Source organism: Corylus avellana, chromosome ca10 (assembly GCF_901000735.1).
Source record: "Corylus avellana chromosome ca10, CavTom2PMs-1.0".
Lineage (NCBI taxonomy): Eukaryota > Viridiplantae > Streptophyta > Magnoliopsida > Fagales > Betulaceae > Corylus > Corylus avellana.
The window spans coordinates 7,667,171-7,690,088 of record NC_081550.1 but is presented as its reverse complement, the minus strand read 5'-3'; the positions used below and the strand labels follow the sequence as shown (position 1 = coordinate 7,690,088).

Sequence of the window (22,918 nt, the reverse complement as noted above, 5' to 3'; positions counted from 1 at the left end):
AAAGATGCACCGACTTTAATGCAAGTTGGAACTGTGATTCAAATGTGTTCATGTAGAGGATTTCACACATGAGAAGCTTGGTTTAAATTTGAATCTTAATGCTGATAGGAATTGAAAGAGAAAAGAACAAAGATATGAAATGCATTCTTGCTAATGGTTGGTTCCATTTATCTTTGTAGGGTTTGTTATTTCTGCTTTGCGCATTATGTCCACAAGATGTTTCGAAGGTTCGGGTTTCAAAGCTTTCGCCCTACGGAATAGAAACGTTAAGACAGATCCGAGATTTTCTTGGTGTCAAATTTGTTATCAAGCCAGATCCATCCACGGGGACAGTTGTACTCAAATGTATTGGCTGCGGATTGAAGAACCTATCCAGAAAGGTCTCCTGATGGAAAAGCTTGTACAAGTTAACGATTTCATATACTATCTGATATCTCATGTAAATCCAAGTTTTTTCAACGAGAGCACTACATGCATCGACTTTGAAAGAATTTAGTAGGGCTTTTTATGTCTTCTTGACATGAAATTTAACATTATCATGTCAGCTAAGATATAAGGGGGAGATTTTGGGTGAGGTAATCCAACATAGCCCGTCTAAGCAGAATGGGTCATATGAATGATCTAGCCCCACTAGATTTAGGAGGGTTCCATAAGCGAAAAAATAGGTATCACCTATGGAAATCTATTGTGCGCATGAGGGAACCGTCTCATTTTCATTTATACTTCCAAACTTTAAACAATAACATCGAAGTGCTCCATAGATACTACTATCACGTATCAAAATAGACACTTATATTTTTCTACCTAAAACACCCTTAAAATTATTTCAAAATGACCACCCCTTTTTTCTCAAATGATTATTTTTAATTTTTTAATTTTATTTATTAATAACTTCTATGAGAAAAACACAAGATGTCTAATTTGACATACAATGATAATGTCACTTCTTTTTAAAGTTCGAGGCGTAAAAGAAAATGCAATTATAGATGAAGGAGCTAAAGAATATTTTTCCCTAACATAATAGTTATTTACTAATAATTCTTTGCAAAGTCCAAACTCCAAAGTGCTGGCCATCTAGGCATTATCTGCAATTACAAAAGCTTTTGATGTATATCTAAAATTCTTTGGTCTCTCGCTCATGCAAACACGAGCTAGTACTACTGGAATAACCAATATAGAGAAACAGAAAAATTTGGATTCTAAATTGGCCCATAGCCTATGCTACAATAAAGAATCTATGGATGAGTTAAGGGCTTATCATGTTTAAGTCTTGAGAAAAAAAAAAAAAAAAATTAATCATCACCCCAAGCATCATTTCTCAATTTTTGCCTTGTGGATATGCGGTTCCTTCTACCATCTTCCTGATTTCTGAATTCTTGGGAGCCAGAGGCTGCTGAAGGCAATTTCAATCCCATTCCCTGTGCAATCAACCTCTGTGCAGTTCTGGCTGAAGTCTTTGGCCTTGGTCGAGGAGGTTCCAGGTCTGGAATGAATAGTACAAGATTTTAGTATTGTGTAAAGAGCTATTCGAGAAAGAGTAATAATACTCTTTGCACCCATTTATCACATTCATGTCACAGAAAACAAGATATATTTACAATCCTGCAGCAAAATGTTACAAAAAAAAAAAATGATTGCACTAAGGCTAATGCTAATCTCAAGGAGCACTCTGGTCGACAAGAAGAGGAAACATGATAAATTTAGACCATATTATTGCCTACTGTGTAACACTACACAATTTACAATACTACCACCATGTAGACAAAAACCAACATCAGAATGAGCAGAGGAGGATGTTGCACTAGTTCAACTTAAGACGAACCTGGCGACATTACAGAGCACATTTTGTACGTCATGGTTCAGCATGAGTCGATAAATATATCTTTGGAGCCTCAAAAGATTTTACTACTTATCACCCTTCCTCAAGAAAATTTTGCAAGAAGATGCTGACATCTTATACGGCATGGATATTTTTCTAGTCACCATAATTTGATTGTTTAGGCACAAGAATTATATTTAACATTGAATAAGATATTAACCAATAAACCAGGTCAGATTGAAAAGCTTATTCTAAGATCACCTACATGATGAACCAATTAGTACTAAGATGCAGTGTGAATACTCTTTAGTTATTATCATGAAATAGAATAAAATGGTAGGTATTTTTGTCTTAAATGAATCTATTACTTGTGAATCAAATATACCCATGAAGCCAATCAGACTAGTGGCAATGCATGATTTTATTACAACATCCTTTAGAAATATTTAATAGAGATTCAAGTAGAGCTTTCAAGCAGGAAACTTCAGGGCTTTTCATTTCTTGAAATTTCAAGTGCATGATTCAGAGAATATGAAGAAATGATATTTCAGAAAAGCAGGCTTATATTCTGTACAATGCTATAATTTTCATAAAGATACATCACTAACCTCTTGGCGATATGGAGCTCAAAAGAGTATCATCCACATCAAGTATACGCACTTTGAATGGACATTGAATGCTATTACGGGCCTTAAGCGCTGCATTAGAGCATTGAGATTGTCAAATAACTAACTGAAATTACTTATCAATAAATAAATAAAGCAAAATATTGGAGCAAGAACGCAAAATACTACTATCAGTCACAATAATGCCACCATAGGGATGGCAAATAAAGGGATGGTGACTTCAAAGTAGCACCAGATAGAGGAATCACTACTCTGTCAACAATTCATGAAGAAATAGTATATAAAAAAAAGTCAATTACCAACCCCCAAATGCCAACTAAGAAGGGGACCAAAGTTAAAAAAATAAATCGCCTCCCAAGTACCAGAGTAGTGCAAACCATCATGAATGCAAAACAGACATATGGAAAAGTAAACCTAAGATTTTTCAGCTTGTTGATCTCTAAGAGAACATGAAGACAACATTTTAAAGTGTTCCAGCATAACAACTTCCTTTCTGGAGATGATGAAATGCATCATCAAAAAAACTTCAAGGCTAAGTGGCCAGCAAACAAAGCCAACCATTCAACTTTCTACATGCGTCTTCACTTTCTACAATTAACACGCTTGACATCTTTCAGCAAATTAACAACTGAAGGTCCCCAGTAGCACATTGCACAGGCAGTGGCAGTACAGCTCGAGCTAAGAAGCAATAGAAACTCCCTTGGCTTCCTTTGGAATGAATAAAACTACTACAACTGTGCCCAAGTAATTCTGCATGCAGTTTGGTGACCATATTAATATACTCCATAGTAATATACTCCATAGTATCTAGAATAGCCTACAGAACTCGCATTAGACTTCACATTTCAAGATTTCTTTGGTCTTTATAATTGCTCTTTCTGAAGCCTCTTGTATTATGCATCAGTCTCAATAAGGCCTTCTAGGACTCTGCTTATCTTTACTATAGCTTCCCATTTGAAATAGGCAAACATAAGCAAAATAAGATCCCTCTATCAGATTGAAACCCTTGTATCAATAAAGTCGACCCCTACTAGAACTAAGCCTAGCATTTTTATTACAGAATTACAGAAAGTACTCAAATCAAATTAAACGCTATATAAGAGAACCAGCAGAAGCTAAAACACAACAAAATTCATAATGAGACCCATGAGTCATTACGACAGCCAATAACTAGCAATTCTTTTTATTGGTAATTTACCCACATACAAAGTGGGTCTTGAATGAATACTCACATTCCACATACAAAGGGGAAGGAATATCATTTTGAGCTCAAGCTCACCGGTGACCATGTTCAGCAATTAGATCACTATGATGGCCCCGACTCCTGAATATAAAGAGAAGTGAAATAAACTATAGCACCAGCTTCCAAATGCAAAGAAACATTAACGCATCATATCAAATGAAACCTATTATAGATTTCTTTGGTCATTAAGCTTGTTTTCCTTCAGCCTATTCTATACTGCGTCACTATTCCTTCATTAGAGATAGCTAAGATGACTAGCGATGCACACAAGAAAGAGCTTGAGAACACAAGAAAAAATTGAACCTGACAAAGTATTTGGTAACTACTAAGAAAAAACTAATTCTGTGTGCAGAAAAAACGAAAAAAAAAAAAAAAAAAAAAGAAGTGCATTTGGATACAGACTGGCTTCTACATATTTTCAAGCAAAACCTGTTCCTAAATTTTAAAAACATCTAAAATATTTCAGAAACAAACCATTTCTTTGAAACTGGTTCCAGAAAACAGGTTTCCGGAATCCCTAACCCAAATGCATTTTCTGTGGGATGGGCCCAGTTTTAAGGTTTTAAACCTGAAAATTGTTTTAAAAAATGAAATACAAACAGGCCCCAAGAATCTCATCCTGCGCAAATAGAAGTTATCTGATCGATGTTAGCAATGGCTATCAAAATCACAACTATACATAAAGAAAGGGCCCCTTTCACTGCAGCTGGCACCCTAAGCTCTCTTTTCCTCCGACAAATAGCTCGGTTTTCCTTTCTGCCTTCAATGGTTGCAAATAAATAGAGTACATAAGCTGCCCTTGCCAAATGAAGGACCATCATATGGCATTGGCCATACCCAAAATTACAAAAATTACTTACCAACAAGCCCATACCCAAAATCTATTTTTGTACAAAGGTTTTGTTACAACAGAGGTACTTTATTTCCATATCTTCATAACTCATTTTATTTTATTAGAAACCTTAGTTGATAATATATCAGAACAGAAATCAATTTTTTGTTTTCAATTTTTGTTAATATATAATACCAAAAGCTAGAATCTTAATTTTCTGAAGTAAAGACCAAAATAACATATGGGACAAATTTATAATGTTTAACATGAAAACGTAAAAAAAAAATATGGTTGTAAACTAAAAACCTTAGCAGTGTACACTTGGAGCATGTGACACCCCATAAAGCTGATCCCATATTGGGTGAGTCAATTGTCCATATTGAGGAAGTGGACTATAAAGGTGTTCATTAGTGCTAAGTCATACATTGGTTCCTGACTAGGTAAAAAAAGTGATTCTACGGAGCTCCAATTGTAACTTGACTAGTCATTTTGAAGTGATAATACAGATGTGGCTAGATCTTTTCTTGAATTGTTACAAAGCATGAATAGCAAATTCAAAACTGCACTGGTTTTAATTGCCTGTTAACTGTATTTATATATTTTCTAGCCTAAATTTTCAAAACAATAACAACTTCTAAGCACATTTAGGATACAAATGCTGCCAGATGTACTAACATGTGAGTGGGTGAATATAAGACAATGTATTGATTATTCAATGACACATTTTTAAGAGAAAAGCCTTCTTGCCACAATCTTTTTTCTCCTATGATGCAATGCACCAATAGACAATTCAAACCTGTAATAGCTAAAATAGCAGCATCTCCTAATAAATAGACAGAAAGACACCCATTGGAAATCTAATTCATAGAGATTCTGAAAAAAAAGAAAAAAGAAAGAAAAGCAAAGAAAAACAAGGAAGAAGGAGAGCAGAAACAATTACCAATATCAATTCCCACCATAAATTTCCAAGTATATTATTGGTCAACTATTACATGTACCAGCATGTCAAAATGCACCACACTAATAAGGATTTCTTTTTTGATAAGTAATATGCAAGTTTTATCGCCCCTACGTACATTGGAAGTATACATGCGGAAACACCTAACTAGAAATAGAAAAGCGAACAAGAAAATCAGCATAAGTAATTGACAAAGGGGAGAGATATGCCGCAGTCCCTAATAAGGAATAAAAGGAACTTCTCCGATATTTAATTATTTTATCAGGTTTAATGTCATAAAATCGATGAAAATAATAGAGATATAATTACCTATTGATGGTGTACGAAATACAGCAAGTGCAGTTGTATCATTGACCCATCGAATAACAAATCCATGATCCTTGAAGTCTTGAAAAAGCTTCTCTAGCTCTATTGTCTTAGTACTAGGTGGAAAGTCAGCGAGAACGAGAACATGGCTTGTACCATAACTTGCTGAATTCACAATAACAAATCTTTAGATCCTGCATGCTGTTTTACATAAAGCTAATGCACACATGCAAGATTTTTAACAATCTAATTGGCCAACTGATGACAATGCGATAAAAGTTATATCATAATGCTAACATCCAACCTGAACACACTGACTTCCTGCAAACCCCCACCCACCCAAAAAAAAAAAACTTTTATTTCTAATGCAAAGGTCGTAATTTCATGTCAAACCATTGAGTGTTAGTTATTAGTAAATCTTTGATTATGATTTTAGTCACATTAGCATTCTGGTTCGTTAGACTGTCATTCAAACCACAAAAAAATAATTAATTAGAATCAGGTAAGTAAAACTATATAACAGTTTTTCTTATCATGTTTCTAACAGAATCATTCAGGTCTGACTCACAAATTAAGTAGGAACACTGGTTTGAATTTTACAAATCAGAGTCAACATTGTTCTCTGACATGTTTGGAGAATTTATCAATGTCAAAGTGCCACTGATCACATTAGCTGCATAGTTGAGATAAGCTCAGTGGTTATCTAAAAAGAACTTTTAGTTTCTCCTCTGGATATATTCTGTGCGTATAAAATATTATGACATACTCACAACTAAAGAAGGATTGATTAATCCCTATCCCTCTACACCCTCTGTCCTTAAAAGATAGTCCACTATTAATTTCTATGGGACCCCATTAAGTGCACTCAAACTCATCTATTATACATTGGTGCCCTAATATTCGCCCTGAATAATTTATAAAATAAGGAAGGGCTAAATGTCATTTAAATAGTGATAACTGTGTTCCATTTTTGATATTATGAAAACGTAAATTGTTGAAAATTGAGCAAAAATGTTAATTGATTTTTCATAATGGAAAAACTTATTGGATTGTCACATTAAGAGAGGTGGTCAGCGCGACACGATGGAGTATCCCTTCGCAATTAAGACAAACAAAACACAAAAATGGTTTTGGCAATGAAGAATTGAATTGAAGTGAATGAAAATGATGACTTACAATATTTTTTATCTGCATCCCCTTTTGAATCATGGCACACATCTTCATCTTCTGAATTATCAATAATTGCCTTATCTGATAACTGATCACTATACAGTTCATGTTTGTTGTATGAGAATGTTCCCCTTCCACGCCGCTTAGGGGTTTGAACTTTGGTATCTGTCAATGAAAGTTGTGATACTCCGGGCAAACATTGTGACATGTGCAATTCATCAGGTGCAAGATCTGCGATAGCTTCCCAATCTGTAAATTTCCACAAGATCGTTTACAACATAATCAACTAACTTCAAAAGCCAACTACTTGAAATCAGCAGGGTATATAGTATGATCAAGCCATATCCCATATGGTTCACAGAGCTCCAAACTGAGTTGTTTAGCTTCTGGAATTCCATAGGTCTGAAGATTATAAACAGAGTGCAGGTTCTTACCCATGCAAGAGAGACTGAATTGGCAAAACTGTGTTAGAATATAATGAAGAAAATAATATAAAGTACTAACCCTTCTGTATAGATTAATATCACTTAAAATCAAAACAATCATATCATGATAACACATTAAAGTTTTGGAAGCTGATGCAAAACCCATTAGCCAATCATGTATGGTGCTCCTGTATAGACAAAATTATCAACATTTTTCTTAATAAGTAATATTTTTTTTTTTTTTTTTATGTAATTTAATATCATTGACAAGTGCAGAGGGGCACAACCCTAGCACACAAGAAGTATACATGAGAGTTCCTTATTCAGTAGAAAAATAAAAACAAAGGTTCAGAAATTAGAAAAAAAAAAAAAAAAAAAAAAAAAAAAAAAAAAAAAAAAAAAAAAAAAAAAAAAAAAAAAAAAAAAGAGATAAAAAAAGAAAAGTAAACAATGATGAGCTGCTATCCATGTATGAGGGAGTTGCATAAAATCTTTTTAAGCTCTACCATGAAAGTCTCTCTATCTTCAAACCTCCGTACATTCCACTCCCTCCAAATACACTACATCAAACATAAAGGAACCAACCTCCACACTTCCAAAATGTTACGATGCCCACCTGACCTCCCAACTCATCAACATTTCTCTCACCCTTCTAGGCATATCCCAATCAACACCAAACAAACTAAAAATTGAGCTCCATAAATCTCTGGCTACTTCACAATGAAAAAGAAGGTGATTGATAGACTCCCAACCCTTCTTACATATACAACACCAGTCCACCACAATGATGTTCCACTTCCTCAAATTATTCAACATCAATATTTTTCCTAAGGCAATCGTCCACACAAAAAATGCCAATCTCGAATGAGCTTTACCTCTCCAATACTCTTCCAAGGAAACGGGGAACTTGTACCTCTGGTTAAAACATAATAAAAGAACTTCACTTCAAACTCTTTCCTTTTGGAAGAGGTCCAACAAATTCTACCCACAACTCCTTGCCTTACTCTAAAGATAATACAGCATCTCAAAGAAAGAGGAAACCAACTCCACCTCCCAATTTTGTATAGGTGTAATAAAAATTATATTTTGATGAATGATAATCTATTAGGAGAAAATCTCAGGCACACGAAAAGTATACAAGAGAAGCAACCACCCTATTGAGGTAAAAAAACTAAAAAGTTAACAAGATCGACAAGATTAGCGGAAGAGAAATCAAGAACAAAAGTTACAACCCAATCTAAAAGGACACTGAAGAAAGAGGATTTTAGTTGAAGCACATTAGACTCATGGCCCTCAAAAAGACGTTGATTTTTCTCTCTCCAAATGCTCCACATTAGTAAAATTGGGATGACTTTCTATATGGCCTCGTTGGATTGTTCCCTTCCTTGCATCTTCTAACAATGAAGTAGCTCCATAACATTGCTCAGCATTACCCACGAAACTCCGAATAGGATAAGAAACAAATACCATATCTTGCTAGTAAACTCACAATGGATGATGATGAGGTAGTCGCTTCTCTAGCAAAGACAACACCAATTAACACGGGTAAGAGCCCGTGTCCTAAGGTTATCAATCATAAGTATTTTACCCAAAGGTGTCGTCCAAGTGAAGAAAGCAATACGAGAAGGAGCCTTCACCTTCCAAACCCTCATCCAAGGAAAAAGGAAAGGCTCACCTGGCTGTAACATTTTTTTTTTTTTTTTTTTGATAAATAGCTCCACTTTAAATCTATGATTACAAGCCGGTGACCACAACATTTTGTTTGTTTCTCTCAGAAATATTTCCATTTTGGAATTGCATGAAATCCACCACCTAAGTGTCCTTACAACGTGCAATACTAAACAAGTCCAAATAAGATATCTTCAATGGTTGTTCCTCACACCGGCACATCATATCAAAAACTGACCCAAGACCCATCACCCACTTCAAATCTAACAAATATTAAAACATAAAAGAAATAATACACAAAATATTATGAGACATCATCTCAACAAATTAGAATTGGAAATTCAAATAGCAATAATATCAAGAAAGAATCAAAATGTACACTGCCCAAAGCGTGCATTCAATCAAATAACGAATCTAAGACAATGGTATCATTTTCCTATTCAGCTCTCCATTGTGGGAAGTATGATTCTCTCTCCCACCAAATTTTCAACATAATGCAAAAAGGGACTGCTCCCCAAGTCTGACTCTATTTCATGGCAATTAAATCTCCATTTCCAACTAGCAAAACAATTCTAACACAAGCCGGGTCACCCAATGAACACCAAATAAAGATAAAGCTTTCCCTCACCGCAACATTATGTAAAAGGAGATGGTCCAACATTTCACCATAATTCTTACACATGCAACATCTATTATATCGTTTAAGAGACAACTCATTTGCTAGTTTAAACTCTAACTTGAAATATAAATGTCTGCCAAACATAGCAGATCAGCAAGCTAAAATTGTAAAACATATTGCTAGTCCATATTAATCAGCCTTTAATCATAGACATGCATATAGGTGAAAATTCTTTGACTTCCATAGTAGGTATGCCAAACCAAACATAAATTTGGTTCCAATAACAATGTGTTTGACAAGTAATTAAAGATTGCCCTGTCTTACTTTGCAACAATATGAATGAATAATAGTGTGTTTCTAGCAAGCATTTAAGAAATTAAAGGTTCATAGAAAGGTACTAGAGTCCACTTATGGAACTAGTAGGTGAAAGGATTTGGGAGTACGTGCCTATTCAATTTTTAACGTAACCATATATCCTACCACTATGACTTATTGTACTACTTAAATACCATAAGGGATAGCAGTAGCTAAATCTTATTAAAATACCTTTAGTCAACCCTCCAAGTAATTGAAAAAGAATGACCAATTCAGACCTCAAGTATATTGCCAAGAATTTGGTGCATTCCTTGGTTACAGATCTTCTGAGTACATGAGAAACCATGCAAGACATTCAAGATTAATGGAGGTGAAGTTGTTCAAATCAATGCAAGTACAATGCAGGATCTAGTTCGCATTCCCAATAAACTCAAATGGTAATCATTTGCATTGTTTTGAATAATTCTGCCCCTACGCTAATTTATATGATTTTCTGAATCACTAGCAGACACAAACCCTGTATCCATGTATCTTAGTTACTTAACTGGTAGTGAAGCTCATTATCCAAGGTGTAATATTTGCAGATTTCAAAAGACCTTATCTATCCTACCCTAATTGGTTGTAACAAGGCCTTGTGGTGCTAACTTTCACAATAATGAATAAATCAATTTACAGATACTGAATACAAAAGGAAGTGTAAGGCGATAGAAAAGTACCATCATCTGAAGACCCATTGCCCGGCTTTTCATCATTGGGAGACTTTATCGGTTGCTCGAGATGCCCTTCACAAAGAAGCCAATCGTTGTTACTTCTCACATATAATCTTTGTGGAAAGGTTTTACTAGACTTCTAAAATCCGATTCGTGTTGGACTTGAAAATAATTCAGTGATCAAGATAACCACGAAAGTCATCAAAAGGCCTAAAAACTAAGGAAAGAGAAAATGCACCATTGCTTGAAGAATCGTTGCCACACAAAGCAACATCGGCAGCCGAAACTTGAACCTCCGTTTGTTCCTTCTTTACAGCCTCTACATCACTGAAACACAAAATGGCACCAAAAAATAAAAATGTATTTGTTCTACGTAATTTTCGGTTTCTTTTTCCAGAACAATGAAGAACTAAACTTAACCAACACACCCTCCGTTTTGTTTCTGAGAAAAGAGAATTCCAAAATATCAGAATCCTATCATTCACCCCACTAATAATCCCATGCATCAAAAAATTCAATGACGTAAAAATTCAAATTTTCAAATTCCCCCTTTCACGTCCCACATATTCTCAGCAACCAAACCTAGGCTTCAATTTTCTGAGCAAACAAACAGAAGGAAAGAAAGGGGTACCCAGAAAGAGCTTTGTGTTTGAGGAGCGAGGCCCGAGAACGAAGGTCATCGGCTTTGAGAGAGAAGCCTTTAGAGGAGTAGAGACTGGCCAAGTCGCCGAGGGCAGAGGCCAATTGGAGGAGGACAGCTGGGTTAGAGGAGCTTAGGGATTGGATGTTCGAAACGCGCGTTTCGAGTAGAGAGATGGCTCCGTCCGTGTCTCCGGCGGCGACGAGGTCCTCCACCGCCTCGCTCCAGCTTTCTACGTTTTCTTCTTCTTTTTGGTTTTCCATCACACTCCAACTTTGTCTGCTATGGTCTGGTAGGACGCTGATTACAGACCTTTCTATTCTTATTCTTAATGCTTTCAAAAAAAAAAATATAATAATAATAATAATAATAATTTTATTAAAAATTTACGTGTATCTCACATGTTATTAAAAATAAAGAATACATATTATTTTTATAGACTAAGTTGAAGGAAATTCCTCAAATCTAATTTAAAGAAAAACTTTGTCCTCTTTTAAATTGCACATTTTGAAATCACAAACCAACACGAACCCTTTGTTTTGTTGGCAAGGTTTGTTTGTTTTTTGGTTTTTTTCTTTTTCTTTTTTTAAGTAGATATGTTTAATTATTAAATTTTGATTTAGTAGTAATTTTAAAAGTCATGTCACATTTGAATGGACTCTAGGAAGATTTCGTCTTCTTTATATTATTACTTCAACCGATTGAACTACCCAGAACATGATGGACCCCCAAATTAAGGAGTAGCTTAGAACAACTCCTAAATAAGCGGATGGCTCGCGGCTACCTAGACCTTTTATATAGTTTTTTAATTTTTAATGAGAAATGTATAAGTAGTTTTTATTTATTTATTTTTAAAAAAAAATTACTAGAAGTTTAAAAATTAAAATCTTTGTAAGCTCAGTATTAAATTACCAAATTGAAAACTCAGGTCTAAAACTCAAAATTCAAAAAAATTAAGCCTAGCTAGCTCCGATTTTGCAATATTTTTCAAATTCAAGAACACCTATCGATTTTTGTTTACGTTCTTTTGATTGTGTCTTCCATCTTTAAAAATAGAATACAAAACAACCTCGTTTTATTTGGATGTTTTTTTTAAAAAACAAAACAAAAAACAAAAAATGCCCAAGTTGTTTTTTCACGTCACGGTTATGAAGGAAAAGTCTTCTCTTTCTTTTCTATTTTTTTTAATTAAATAAGAAAAAGGTTACAAAGAATGATTATTCTCACTCATAATCCGAAAGGAAGAAGAAGTGAGTAATCTTTTAAAGACGAAAGGAAAAGTCTTCTCAATTGTGCATTTTTTAGCCCACGCATTCCTGCATCTGCAGACACCTTCGTGTGCCTACAAGCTTGTCTTCCATCGAATCCAACAGTGTCCAACAGTCACCGAGTTATGCATTATATTACATTCAACTTAGAGTAATAATATACGGAGGACTAGAGTCCTCTCAAATGCGATGTAATTTCTAAAATCACTATTAAATTTGAGATAGTCATTATTAAATTATGAGATAAGAGTTTAACTTTCTCTTATCAATGGATCGGGCATCAATATCGTCTTTCAATAATCCTTCAACAAAACATAATTTTCTTTCCGCTTCATTTTCCTTTAAAAAAAAAAAAATTATTTTCTTTCAAATCTTCATTTTCACATAAATTCCCTTTCTCATAAAAACAAACTTTCCTTTGAAATATATATGTGAAATAGTTAGTAACATACTTTGCATATATGAACGTACGTATTACAAATACAAGGCTTATTATCAGTGACAAAGCATTGTACTTACAACTTTTTCTTACTCTTGTCTTTGTAGACGAACTCCGTACTTTCTCTGCATTCATATCATATTTTATTCATTTGACTCTACACTTTTCTTGACTCCTAAAATTACTCTTTGAACCTTGTCAGTCTATTTCAATTTGTTTTTATTTGTTTATTTTTTTTATTTTTTGCCTGTTAGGACATACTTGTTCCGTCCTATTTGGACCAAATATTTGAACAAGGAGTGATGATATAACGAGGATTCTAATCCTTTCAAATATGACATGATTTTAAAATTACGAATAGATCAAAATTCAATAATGATCATCTCAAATTTAATAGTAATTTTAAAAGTCACATCGCATTTGAAAGGATTCTAGTCTTCCTTATATCATTACTCCAAGTTGAGTGTAATATAATGCATAGCTTGGTGACCGTTAGACACCGTCCGATTCGATGGAAGACAACCTTGTAGGCACACGAAGAATGTAGGAATGCGTGGGCTCAAATTTGAGCACGATTGAGAAGACTTTTCCTTCATAACCGTGGCAGGGAAAAACAACTCAGGCATGTGTTTTTTTTAAAAAAACAAAACACCCAAATCAACGACGGTGTTTTGTATTCTATTTTAAAAAAATAGAAGACATTCAAAAGAACATTAACAAAATCACAATATGTGTTCTTGAATTTGAGGAAAAATATTGCAAAATCGGAGCTAGCTAGGCTCTTTTCGAATTTTGAGTTTTAGACTTGAGTTTTCAATTTGGTAATTTAATACTGAGCTTACAAAGATTTTTAAACTTCTAGCAAATTTTTTTTTTTAAAAAAAAATAAATAGATAAAAAAATACTTATACATTTCTCATTAAAAATTAAAAACTATATAAAAAGTCTAGGTAGCTACTGTGAGCCACACCTTATTAGGAGTTGTCGTAATTAGCTACCCCTTAATTGGCAGCCCACCATGTCCCTAATAGATAGCTCAATTGGCTGGAGACCACGCCTCATAAAGTGGATGTCACTAAATCGAATCTCCCTCCCCATTTCCCTCCTCTTGTGCGAACAAATCAAAAAAATAAAAAATTTGGGGCTCGACCATGCCTTGTGGCCAAACCCTCCTTTGTTTGGGGTACAGTGGTAGCTAGCTGCCTGCTGAATTGTTCTTTTTAATTTTTTAATGATATATATATATAGTCTTTTCATGTTTTTCTTTCTATTATTTATTTGAGGAAAAACTTATTAGAGGTCTTAAATTTAAAATATTTACAAAATCAGGTATTAAATTGACCAAATTGAAATCTCAAGTCTAAGATGTAACATTTGAAAAACTATAGAGGGTTCTGGAACATTTTCCCTATATTTAATTAGCTAGTAGAAGGATGTGTATAATATCATCTAACATGAATGGTAAAATATTTAGATTCCACTAGTTTTTATTTTATTTTTTAAAAATTTAACCTATTGCCATTAATGTCTTAATAAAGAATACTACTGAAAAGGTCAAGATTTGTGAGAATTTGAGCATTTCTTTAAATATTTTGGTTCAAAATGGGTGACAAAACTCTTTTTTTTCTTTGATGGGTGGTAGTATTTTTTTAGCTTGTGATTTTTTTGTGTAGGACATCATCTGTAATTGTTTGATTTGGGTTTAGTTTCTCGTTGTTTGATGTAAAGAACTGAGTTCCAGCTTTCTTGCTGGTGTGTTTGGGTGTTTTTTTTTTTTTTTTTTGTGTTGGCCGGAATGAAAATTTTATTCATAAAATAAAAAAACACACATACTTAAGTGAGTTAATCTAATAAATAAGTTTACTATCAGAAATAAACATTTTTCTATGCCGGAAGAAATATTGTTGAAACTTTAGGGATTGCTTGGAACAGCTCTCCAAAACATTCTTATGTTTTTAAAATGAAAAACACAATATAAAAAGGTACTTTTCTAAGTTTTGTTCAACTTTTAGAAAACACAATTTGGTGTTTTATATAAAAACAATATAAAAAGGTACTTGTCTAAGCCAATGCATAAGGGAAATAAAGGCAATGAAAACAAAAAACCAAAAAAGAACACAAGGAAAATGTTAGTCCAAGGATCCAGCATGCAAAATCTAGGTAAAAAAAAAAAAAAAACATATATATGTTCACTGTTCACACATTACTAATTAGTGATGTGTCACTACTCAAACAACACTATTTAAAATTAATGACGTCTTTTTTGGAGACTCACTATTGACACGTCACAAAGTAGGGGATTTTTTTTGTGAGATATACTATAGTGCAATAAAATAATCATTTTTTGCCCATAAAAGTCCTAAGTGGTAAGAGGTCATAGGCTTATCAGTAAGTGGAGCCACAGCAATTATAGATGAAGCCTATGATTTCTTGCCATAACACTTTTATGGGCAAAAATGATCATTTTATGCATTATAACATTTTTTCTTTTTTTTTTTTTTTGTAGTAACACCCCATATAAGTGTCACCAAATACACTTTCTCACTATGAGGTATCCTAGCATAAGGAAATAAAAGACAATAAAACAAAAAAAAAAAAAAAAAAAAATTTTCAGGAAAATGTCAGTCCAAGGATCCAGCATGCAAAATCGGGGCTAGTGAACAACATATATACATATTTATTGCATGAAGCATGCACCAAGAGATTTCTCTCCCCATTTGTTCATATAAATCTCCACCACCACCTAAAATTAAAAATGTACACACACATGTACAGGAATTAATACAAAGTTTGTATACCAAATAACTAAATAAATAGCATTGTCATGAATCTTTTCAATCAACTTAGCTAATATCAAAGAGTTTCAATGTGATACACAATACCCAACCTTATAATCATCTTCTGGTTGATCGTTTTATGAGAGTATACCCTACATATATATGCTAACTTTCTTCTTCCTCTAGAATAAGTATGCTCCTCCTCCTCCTTCCTTCCTATGATCAATGCACTAGAAGATAATAGAAAGTGATCAAATTGATGAAAAAGACTCTACTTCAATTCGATCCCATTTCCTTTTTCTATTTTGGCCTATATATTAAGTCATTTAACTAGTTTTATATATATATAGTAATTAATTACCTGCATGCTACTTGTTCAATTCTTCAGGCCACAAAATCTGGCAACAATTGTGCAAACCTCTTTCTGCTTTGAATGTCATTAATGTTCCCATAGCCGGTGTTAGAGTGAGATGCTTGTGGGGCATTGATGACACAAAAATCTGTGTCACCGGTTCCCATTTCAAGTGATGATCTTCTTCTTCCCATTTGAATACTCTGTGGGGGGGAGAGGAAGCTTTGCTGGGTATGGGCCGCTGATACAGAGAGGTTGTTTTCGCAGTGAGGAAGGCCAAGAGTGAGGGAAACGCCATTATTTCCTTGAAACCTTGGAGCCGCCATTCCCTCTGGAATACTAAACCTTCCAAACTCTCCTACTGAGTAGGTGTCACTAATAAATGAGTAGCCATCTTTGCCGTGCCTTTCTTTCACAAACTCACTTGCCTCCTCGTCTCGGGGTTTCATGTCCATGTCCATGGAGATGATGGTGTTTGGAGAGTTCTGCATCTCCGAGCTCCTCGGTTGCTTGGGACTCCTTTGCATGTCAGACAACCCTACTAGGTTAAATCCTGAGTGGGCTTCAATGTTTGATTCCTTATTGCATTCTCTTTTGTTGTTGTCCTGAGAACAACTTTGCTCTTGTTCCTTAACTTCTTCAGAGTACATTTCTTCAACCATTGGCTTCCACAGCCTAACTCGGGCATTTATGAACCAGTTGGACACCTGCAATGTTACACAACTTAATTATTAATTATTGGTGTTTATATTTACTTGGGTTTTGCATGCTAAGGAGTTTGAGAAGACATGAAATCATCAAAAACTTGCTATAGAATTAATGGAACATATATATATATATATAATATACCTGGCTTCGAGTTAGTCCAGTTTGTTTTGCAAGCAGAATTTTATCTGCATCCTTGGGATAGCTGCAAACTCAAGTAGAAATAGTTATATACATTGAAACCAAAGGTTGTAACACCTTTAGGTTAAGAATTTATGTGACAAAGTAAATTTAGGATCTCTCAAAGAAGCTAAAAAAAGAATAGTATAAAATAATCCAAATCAAACAGAATATTAAGGTTTAACATCATTCGAATTAACAAGCGTACGTTCACAGGGCAAAGATAATCAAGAGAAAATTCACTTTCAAGTGAAAAAAACCTATTCAAAAATTAAAACTCCGGCCAATATTAAACCAAAATTTCAATCTCACAAAAAATAAGCTATATATATATATATATATATATATATATATATAGGGCTCCTTTTCTCTCAAGTATTGTGCCACACTTAGGAAATTTAGAAAAGATTTGTCAATAATTATCTTTTGTGTGAGAATAAAATTTGAGTGTAATGAAACTTTGGGTTTTGAATGGTTTTTTTTCATCCCCTACTCATTGTATTCATCTTTTGATAATCAATGAATTTTTTCCTAGCTAGTCATTCTCTCTATAAATGCTTGTAGACTTATTAATTAAACTGAACCACATTAAACCTAAATATTCAGTCTGGTTGTGTTATTTTTATTCATGTTCTTTTCAGCTTCTTTGGAGATAAAATTATTTTGTCACAACAAGAAGGACGCAACCACTTACGGGTGTAGGAAGTGATCAAAGAGCCAAGCACGTAGAACGGAGACAGCTCTTTCAGGCAACCCTCTCTGGGGTCTCCAGGCATTGTGTTGCAGCATTCCAAACTGTTGCAGCGCCCGCTGCTGCCGTAGCTGTTGATCGACATACTTGAGCCTTGAACCCTCAGCCTTTGCTCCAAAGCAATCCTCTTGATCACCCAAGCTCTTGCTTGTGCCTTTTATTTGTGAGCAAATTGCATCTTTCAGGCAGCGGAATTGCTTTGAGATCGTCTGTAAAGCAAGGGCCGTGTAAGATCTTGCTGATCCCAAGCCTGCTGCCTGCTCGAATGAAGACACCACTATCTGCATTTGGTGGTGGTATTCTCTGTATCTTTGCTCCACCTTCGAAATTAAACCAATTACAGAGAAAAAGTGAATTCCTGTGATAATATTATTAGTCCTTTTTTTTTTTTTCTTTTCCCTTATCCTTTCCAAATTTTGCTTAAAAAGTTACTAATTCAGTAGGACAGATGTGAATTAAATAGCTTGAAAATGACCTGAATGGGCCAAAACCAGAATAAACATCCTTTTTTTTTTAATGAGTGAATTCTTTTATATTAATCAACAAATATCACACAAACAACAGCCAGAAAGAACCAAAATTCAACTACCAATTGTGTTTCAATTTCAAACATCATACACAAAAAAGAAAAAGAAAAAGAAAAAAAAAAGAAAAGAAAAAAAGAAGAGAAAATTAAGAATTATATGTACCTCATCAAGCATGGTAACAAGCTTTGCCTTCTTCATCTGAAGTTCTTGCCTCTGCGCAGTGGTGAGCTCAGTTGCTTGCTTAGTACTACTACTACTACCTTCCCCTGGAAAATCTCCAATCACGCCCTTTGATTCTTTATTCATCTTCGTGATCTTTTCTTTGGTCCCCTCCACTTTGATTCCCTTTCCAACATTTACAACTTCGTCAAGAACTTCCTGAGCAGCTTTCAAGTACTTGGACCCCAAAATAACACTCTGCATACCCGAAATTCCGTTAGACACTGCCGACGCTGACGACGGAGAATTCCCTACCACATCCTGCTCGCCGGAAAGCGACCGATAAGGTGGCTGTTGAGACGACAGGCTGAGCGACAAGCCCTGCTGAGCTGTCGGCCCCCGAAAGCCCATCTGCGGCGTCCCGACATCGGAGGTGGTCGCAGCCGTATGATCCCATAAGTTGTAGTGAACCCGAGAGGAGGGCGCGGCCATGGCGCCATGGAGGCCTGAAATTTCTTGTGTGGCAAGCATTGATGCACGGCTGGGATCATCAGAATTGTTTGCGGCAATGAGTGGGATCCCAACGAAGTGTTGGTTGGGCGGCGGCTGCGCGTGGGGTAGATTGCCCTGGTTGAGCGCGTGGCCGGCAGGATTGAGGAAGAGCATGTTGGCTGCAGGGTGTTGGTGTTGGGTGTCAGTGTACGGAACGTAGTTGGGATTCATGAGGTAAAGCGTCTGCAGCCCATCGGCGGCGGCTTGGATTTCTGAACTCACATGAAAGTAGGTCCCCATGGATGATTTTGGAAAGAAATTAGAAAGAAAAAGCTGCAGAGATTGATTTTCTCGGTGAGTGTACGGACACACCCAATATATAGAAACAAAAGAGAATATATATTTCTTCAAAGCATGATGACTTCAGCCCATTCTGATGCTTAATTTCATTGATGGGGCTCTGACAGATGGATGTACGGATCCTGCAGGGGAAAAGCAATTAGAGAGGAAAAGCTGATGATGAATCCATGAAGAACCCTGAAGATCGGAAATATATTAACAACACCCATCAAGGAAAAACAGGAAAATCTGGTATGAAACATTAGATATGATGTTATTATGTATGTTTCAGAGGCTGAGGGAGAAGAGAGAAGGAAGATGCAGCTAGAAGATGTAAGTATATATGGTGTTTATATATATAGAGTATAGGGAAGATATATATATAGAGAAATAGAGAAAAGAGAGAGAGAGTTTAGAGGGAATTAGATGATTTAGACTGGCACAAAGCCCATCAAAGATCATAAGCAAAAGAAATTAATAAAATATATAATTAAAATTTGAAAAGAAACCCATCAAAGGATGATGCCGCAGAAACATACAGCAGCGGCGCTGACTAGCTCGCTAGCAACCAATTATTGCCAAAACACACGAGAACTAAGCAGATACTTCTCAGCACATGTCTGTCTTTCTAACTGTCGATCATGGGAGCAAGATTCTCTCTTTAGGCTTTTGGGAGTTTCTCATGTCAGAGTACTACTCATCTCTGCAACTCTCCTACAAATGAAAATGATAGTACCCAATAAATAAAAGACAAAAGGGTTCCCATAACCAAAAAAAAAAAAAAAAGTTACCACAATTTAATTACTTTTTCAAAAACAAAAAACACAAAACAAGACATGTTATATATTAATTAGTAGTTTTGTCCTTGTTTACCTTCTCCTATTTGTTTCATCTCTCACTGTTTTCTGATAGGTGTCTGAGATGGATATATAAAAAAACAAGAAAAAAAATAACTCGAAGGATCCCTTTCAAATCATTTGATGCAAGCACGTTTGATGTAAAACTATAAAATAAATACAACCCGAGAGAGAGAGAGAGAGAGAGAGAGAGATGAAAAAAAGAAACAGCTGAAGAGGATGAGGAACGAGGAAACGTCGTCTTCCACCAAGGCATAATAGTAGAGTAAGAAGGAGTGAGGTCTCGGGGAAGTCTCTTGGCTTTAGCAACTTTAAAAATATCTTTCTGTCCTTTTATTAACTTTTTCTTTTGCAATTTATTTTATTATCTTTCTAATTTGTTGTATTTTTTGTGGTTGGCCGCAGGAGTGGGGAGATAAAGCAATTGAATAGTAAGGGATTCAACCACGTACACACACTGGCTTTTTAGATGAAAAATCCATGTACTACTTTTCTTTTCTCTTATGTTACTATCAATTATTTAATTCTTTCTTTTTTTTTCTTTTTAATACACGTTGTGTTCTAAACCGATGAATCTTTTGCATAGGTCTATGATGGGTACTGTTGAGAATTAAGATCACAATGGTTATTTCTTCGAATGGTTAGTAATTCAAACAAGCAACCGTGTGACCGACTTTTTATAGAGTTTATATGACAGAACAAGTATTCAAACAACTCAAAATCTCTTCGAACAAGTGGGCTCAAAGGAAACAATCTCAAAATTATATGTCGAAATTATTAGTACTCGAGATAAGTAATTGCTAGAGATTTGGATAAGAGCTTTATATTTTTTAAATTAAAAATTGACTCCTCCCTCCCCATCAAACCCAAGCTGAATTTTAATTTTTTTTTTAAAAAAAACAAAAAATTATTGCAAAAAGGAAAAGAGAAAGATAGAACTAAATGATCACCTTTTGAACTGTCACCCAGCCAATAGATATTCTTTTGTTTTTTTTCTTTTTTTCTTTTTTTTTTTTTTTTTGAGGTACGTACAATGATTTTCTCTTCGTACAAAGAGAAAAGGAACTCCAAATTTTGACTGGCTTATCATTAACTTAAGGATTTGTGCTATGGTGCCTCATCTCTTCTCCCTCTACGTTTCACTTGTATTTTGAGATATTATAGGTAAAGTCAGGAAAATTAATTAATTGGCAATCAACTCTATGATTTGTTTCACAGCTTTATTTTGCGAGTAAGACTGAGGGATCTTTACTTCTCAAAAAGAGAGAATACTAACAGCGAAAAGTATTGAGATTCTATAAACATTAATCATTCATTACAACTAGAGTAACTACCAATGATCATCAAAGTAGCTGAAATACTATACATATCATCGTTACAATGGATCTATGCTATACTTTAATATGCAAGTATGCATCAAGACTCTTAAGTCTACGACATCACCTAAAAGTACTAGTTACCATGAGCATCCGCCTAATCTCGCAATAAGTCCTCAAGCATCACTCGTAAGGGTGGGCAAATATACGCCCAACCCGCCCCACCCGCTTGGATTTAGTTTTTTTTTTTTTTTTTTTTTTTTTTTTTTTTGCGGAAACAAGTTGGATTTCCTACAACCCATGCGGGGTGGGGTTGGTTGCGGGTATAAAAAATTATGGGTCAGCGGATACCCGCCACGTCGCTCCCCACTTGAGTAGAAATTTTTAAAAAAAAATTTAAAAAAAAACCCTAACCCTAACCCTAAAAATTTCTTTTGCCACTCCCTCTCTCTCTCTCTCGTCTGCTCTCTCCCTCTCTGTCTCTCTGTCTATCTCTCTCATTTGCTCTCCCTCATCTGACGTCTCCATACGGAATTGGAGCTCTCCTCCGAAACTGACGAAAACAACCCTTGTACTGTCACATTCGGACGAGAGGGCATTTTGTCTCTATTTCTCTCGTCTGCTCTCTCTCTCTCTCATTTCGAAACTACAAGAGAGCAAACGATGTCGTTCCCCATGAACTCACTTCCACGGACACGACTCTAGCCTCCAGGTTTTTCTCTCGAACTCTCAACCTCTTTCATTCTCTCTCACAAAACCACCCAAACCCGCATCATCCGCCCCGTCCTGCAACACCCGAGATCCGGCAGATATGGTTCACTATAGCCGGGTTAAGGGTAGTTTTTTGCAAACCCGCATTATGTGGGTCGGGTTGTAGAAATGGTTGATATCCGCCTCGCACCCCTAGTCACTCGGATCAAGTCCTCCACAATAATTGGATGCTTCACGATATCCATCTTATGCTAAACTATATATAACATCATAGATGTACATATTGAGAAAAAAAAAGGGGAAAGAATACAAGGGTAAGTCCAATGACTTAGTGAGTATAAACGCACATAAAGTACCCGTCATTAAATGGTGCACTTTGTTATTTATAAAGAACATGCAGTATTATGAGATGATAGTTTATCATGTATGTAATATAGATATAATATATGTTGTAATATGATAATCATGTCATAATTTAACAATATGGTCTACCCAAGATATTACCCATTTTCGGCAGGGTTGGCGATGTCCTAAGAGACCTGTAATACAATACCAATGCCCCGGATATTATACGCTACCGTCCATAACTCTAGCAGCCCGACCGAGTCCAAACTCGGGTGGCCCATGCTACTAGTGATGCACATCATGTATTGACCAACCATTAGGCATGGCTGCGCCGGTCAAGAAATAAGCACTGGATCCAAGGCCCACACA

At 35.3% G+C, this 22,918-nt stretch overlaps 3 protein-coding genes across 5 annotated transcripts in view; 1 reads left to right on the top strand and 2 right to left on the bottom strand.

The window, feature by feature from the left end:
* Nucleotides 1–536, top strand: part of LOC132163842 (probable RNA 3'-terminal phosphate cyclase-like protein) — a 2,896-nt gene extending 2,360 nt beyond the window's left edge. Inside the window, 2 exon segments of the mRNA XM_059574224.1 lie at nt 1–24; nt 119–536. The exon segment at nt 1–24 is cut by the window's left edge and continues 117 nt beyond it. Of these exon segments, the coding sequence (XP_059430207.1) occupies nt 1–24; nt 119–389 (295 nt within the window). The 3' untranslated portion in view covers nt 390–536.
* Nucleotides 537–1,003: 467 nt separating this feature from the next.
* Nucleotides 1,004–11,635, bottom strand: LOC132163219 (uncharacterized). The gene is made up of 7 exons (XM_059573425.1): nt 11,323–11,635; nt 10,930–11,018; nt 10,698–10,763; nt 6,961–7,203; nt 5,788–5,949; nt 2,428–2,517; nt 1,004–1,483 (listed from the first exon to the last, which is right to left on the bottom strand). Exons 1-7 carry the CDS (start codon nt 11,592–11,594, stop codon nt 1,293–1,295), a joined length of 1,113 nt encoding a protein of 370 aa, XP_059429408.1. The 5' UTR covers nt 11,595–11,635; the 3' UTR covers nt 1,004–1,292.
* Nucleotides 11,636–15,696: 4,061 nt separating this feature from the next.
* Nucleotides 15,697–20,348, bottom strand: LOC132164003 (BEL1-like homeodomain protein 1). 3 transcript variants are annotated; one of them, XM_059574409.1, is made up of 7 exons: nt 20,194–20,348; nt 19,860–20,034; nt 18,493–19,463; nt 17,747–18,123; nt 17,017–17,077; nt 16,177–16,874; nt 15,697–16,045 (listed from the first exon to the last, which is right to left on the bottom strand). In XM_059574409.1, exons 3-6 carry the CDS (start codon nt 19,279–19,281, stop codon nt 16,200–16,202), a joined length of 1,902 nt encoding a protein of 633 aa, XP_059430392.1. In that variant the 5' UTR covers nt 19,282–19,463; nt 19,860–20,034; nt 20,194–20,348; the 3' UTR covers nt 15,697–16,045; nt 16,177–16,199. The 3 variants fall into 3 exon arrangements, with proteins under 3 accessions (XP_059430392.1, XP_059430391.1, XP_059430393.1); XM_059574408.1 differs by having other exon boundaries at nt 15,697–16,874; XM_059574410.1 differs by lacking the exons at nt 19,860–20,034; nt 20,194–20,348 and having other exon boundaries at nt 15,697–16,874; nt 18,493–19,843.
* Between the last annotated feature and the right edge of the window lie 2,570 nt (nt 20,349–22,918).

Coding starts and splice junctions, on each gene's coding strand:
- LOC132163219 (XM_059573425.1), bottom strand. CDS start 11,594: ATGGAAAACCAAAAAGAAGAAGAAAACGTAGAAAGCTGGAGCGAGGCG. Junction 7,204..10,697: donor CAATGGGTCTTCAGATGATG/GTACTTTTCTAT, acceptor GGAAATTTACAG/ATTGGGAAGCTATCGCAGAT. Junction 2,518..5,787: donor ATTTCGTACACCATCAATAG/GTAATTATATCT, acceptor GCTCTAATGCAG/CGCTTAAGGCCCGTAATAGC.
- LOC132164003 (XM_059574408.1), bottom strand. CDS start 19,281: ATGGGGACCTACTTTCATGTGAGTTCAGAAATCCAAGCCGCCGCCGAT. Junction 18,124..18,492: donor TTGTTACCATGCTTGATGAG/GTACATATAATT, acceptor TTAATTTCGAAG/GTGGAGCAAAGATACAGAGA. Junction 17,078..17,746: donor TTTGATCACTTCCTACACCC/GTAAGTGGTTGC, acceptor TTGAGTTTGCAG/CTATCCCAAGGATGCAGATA.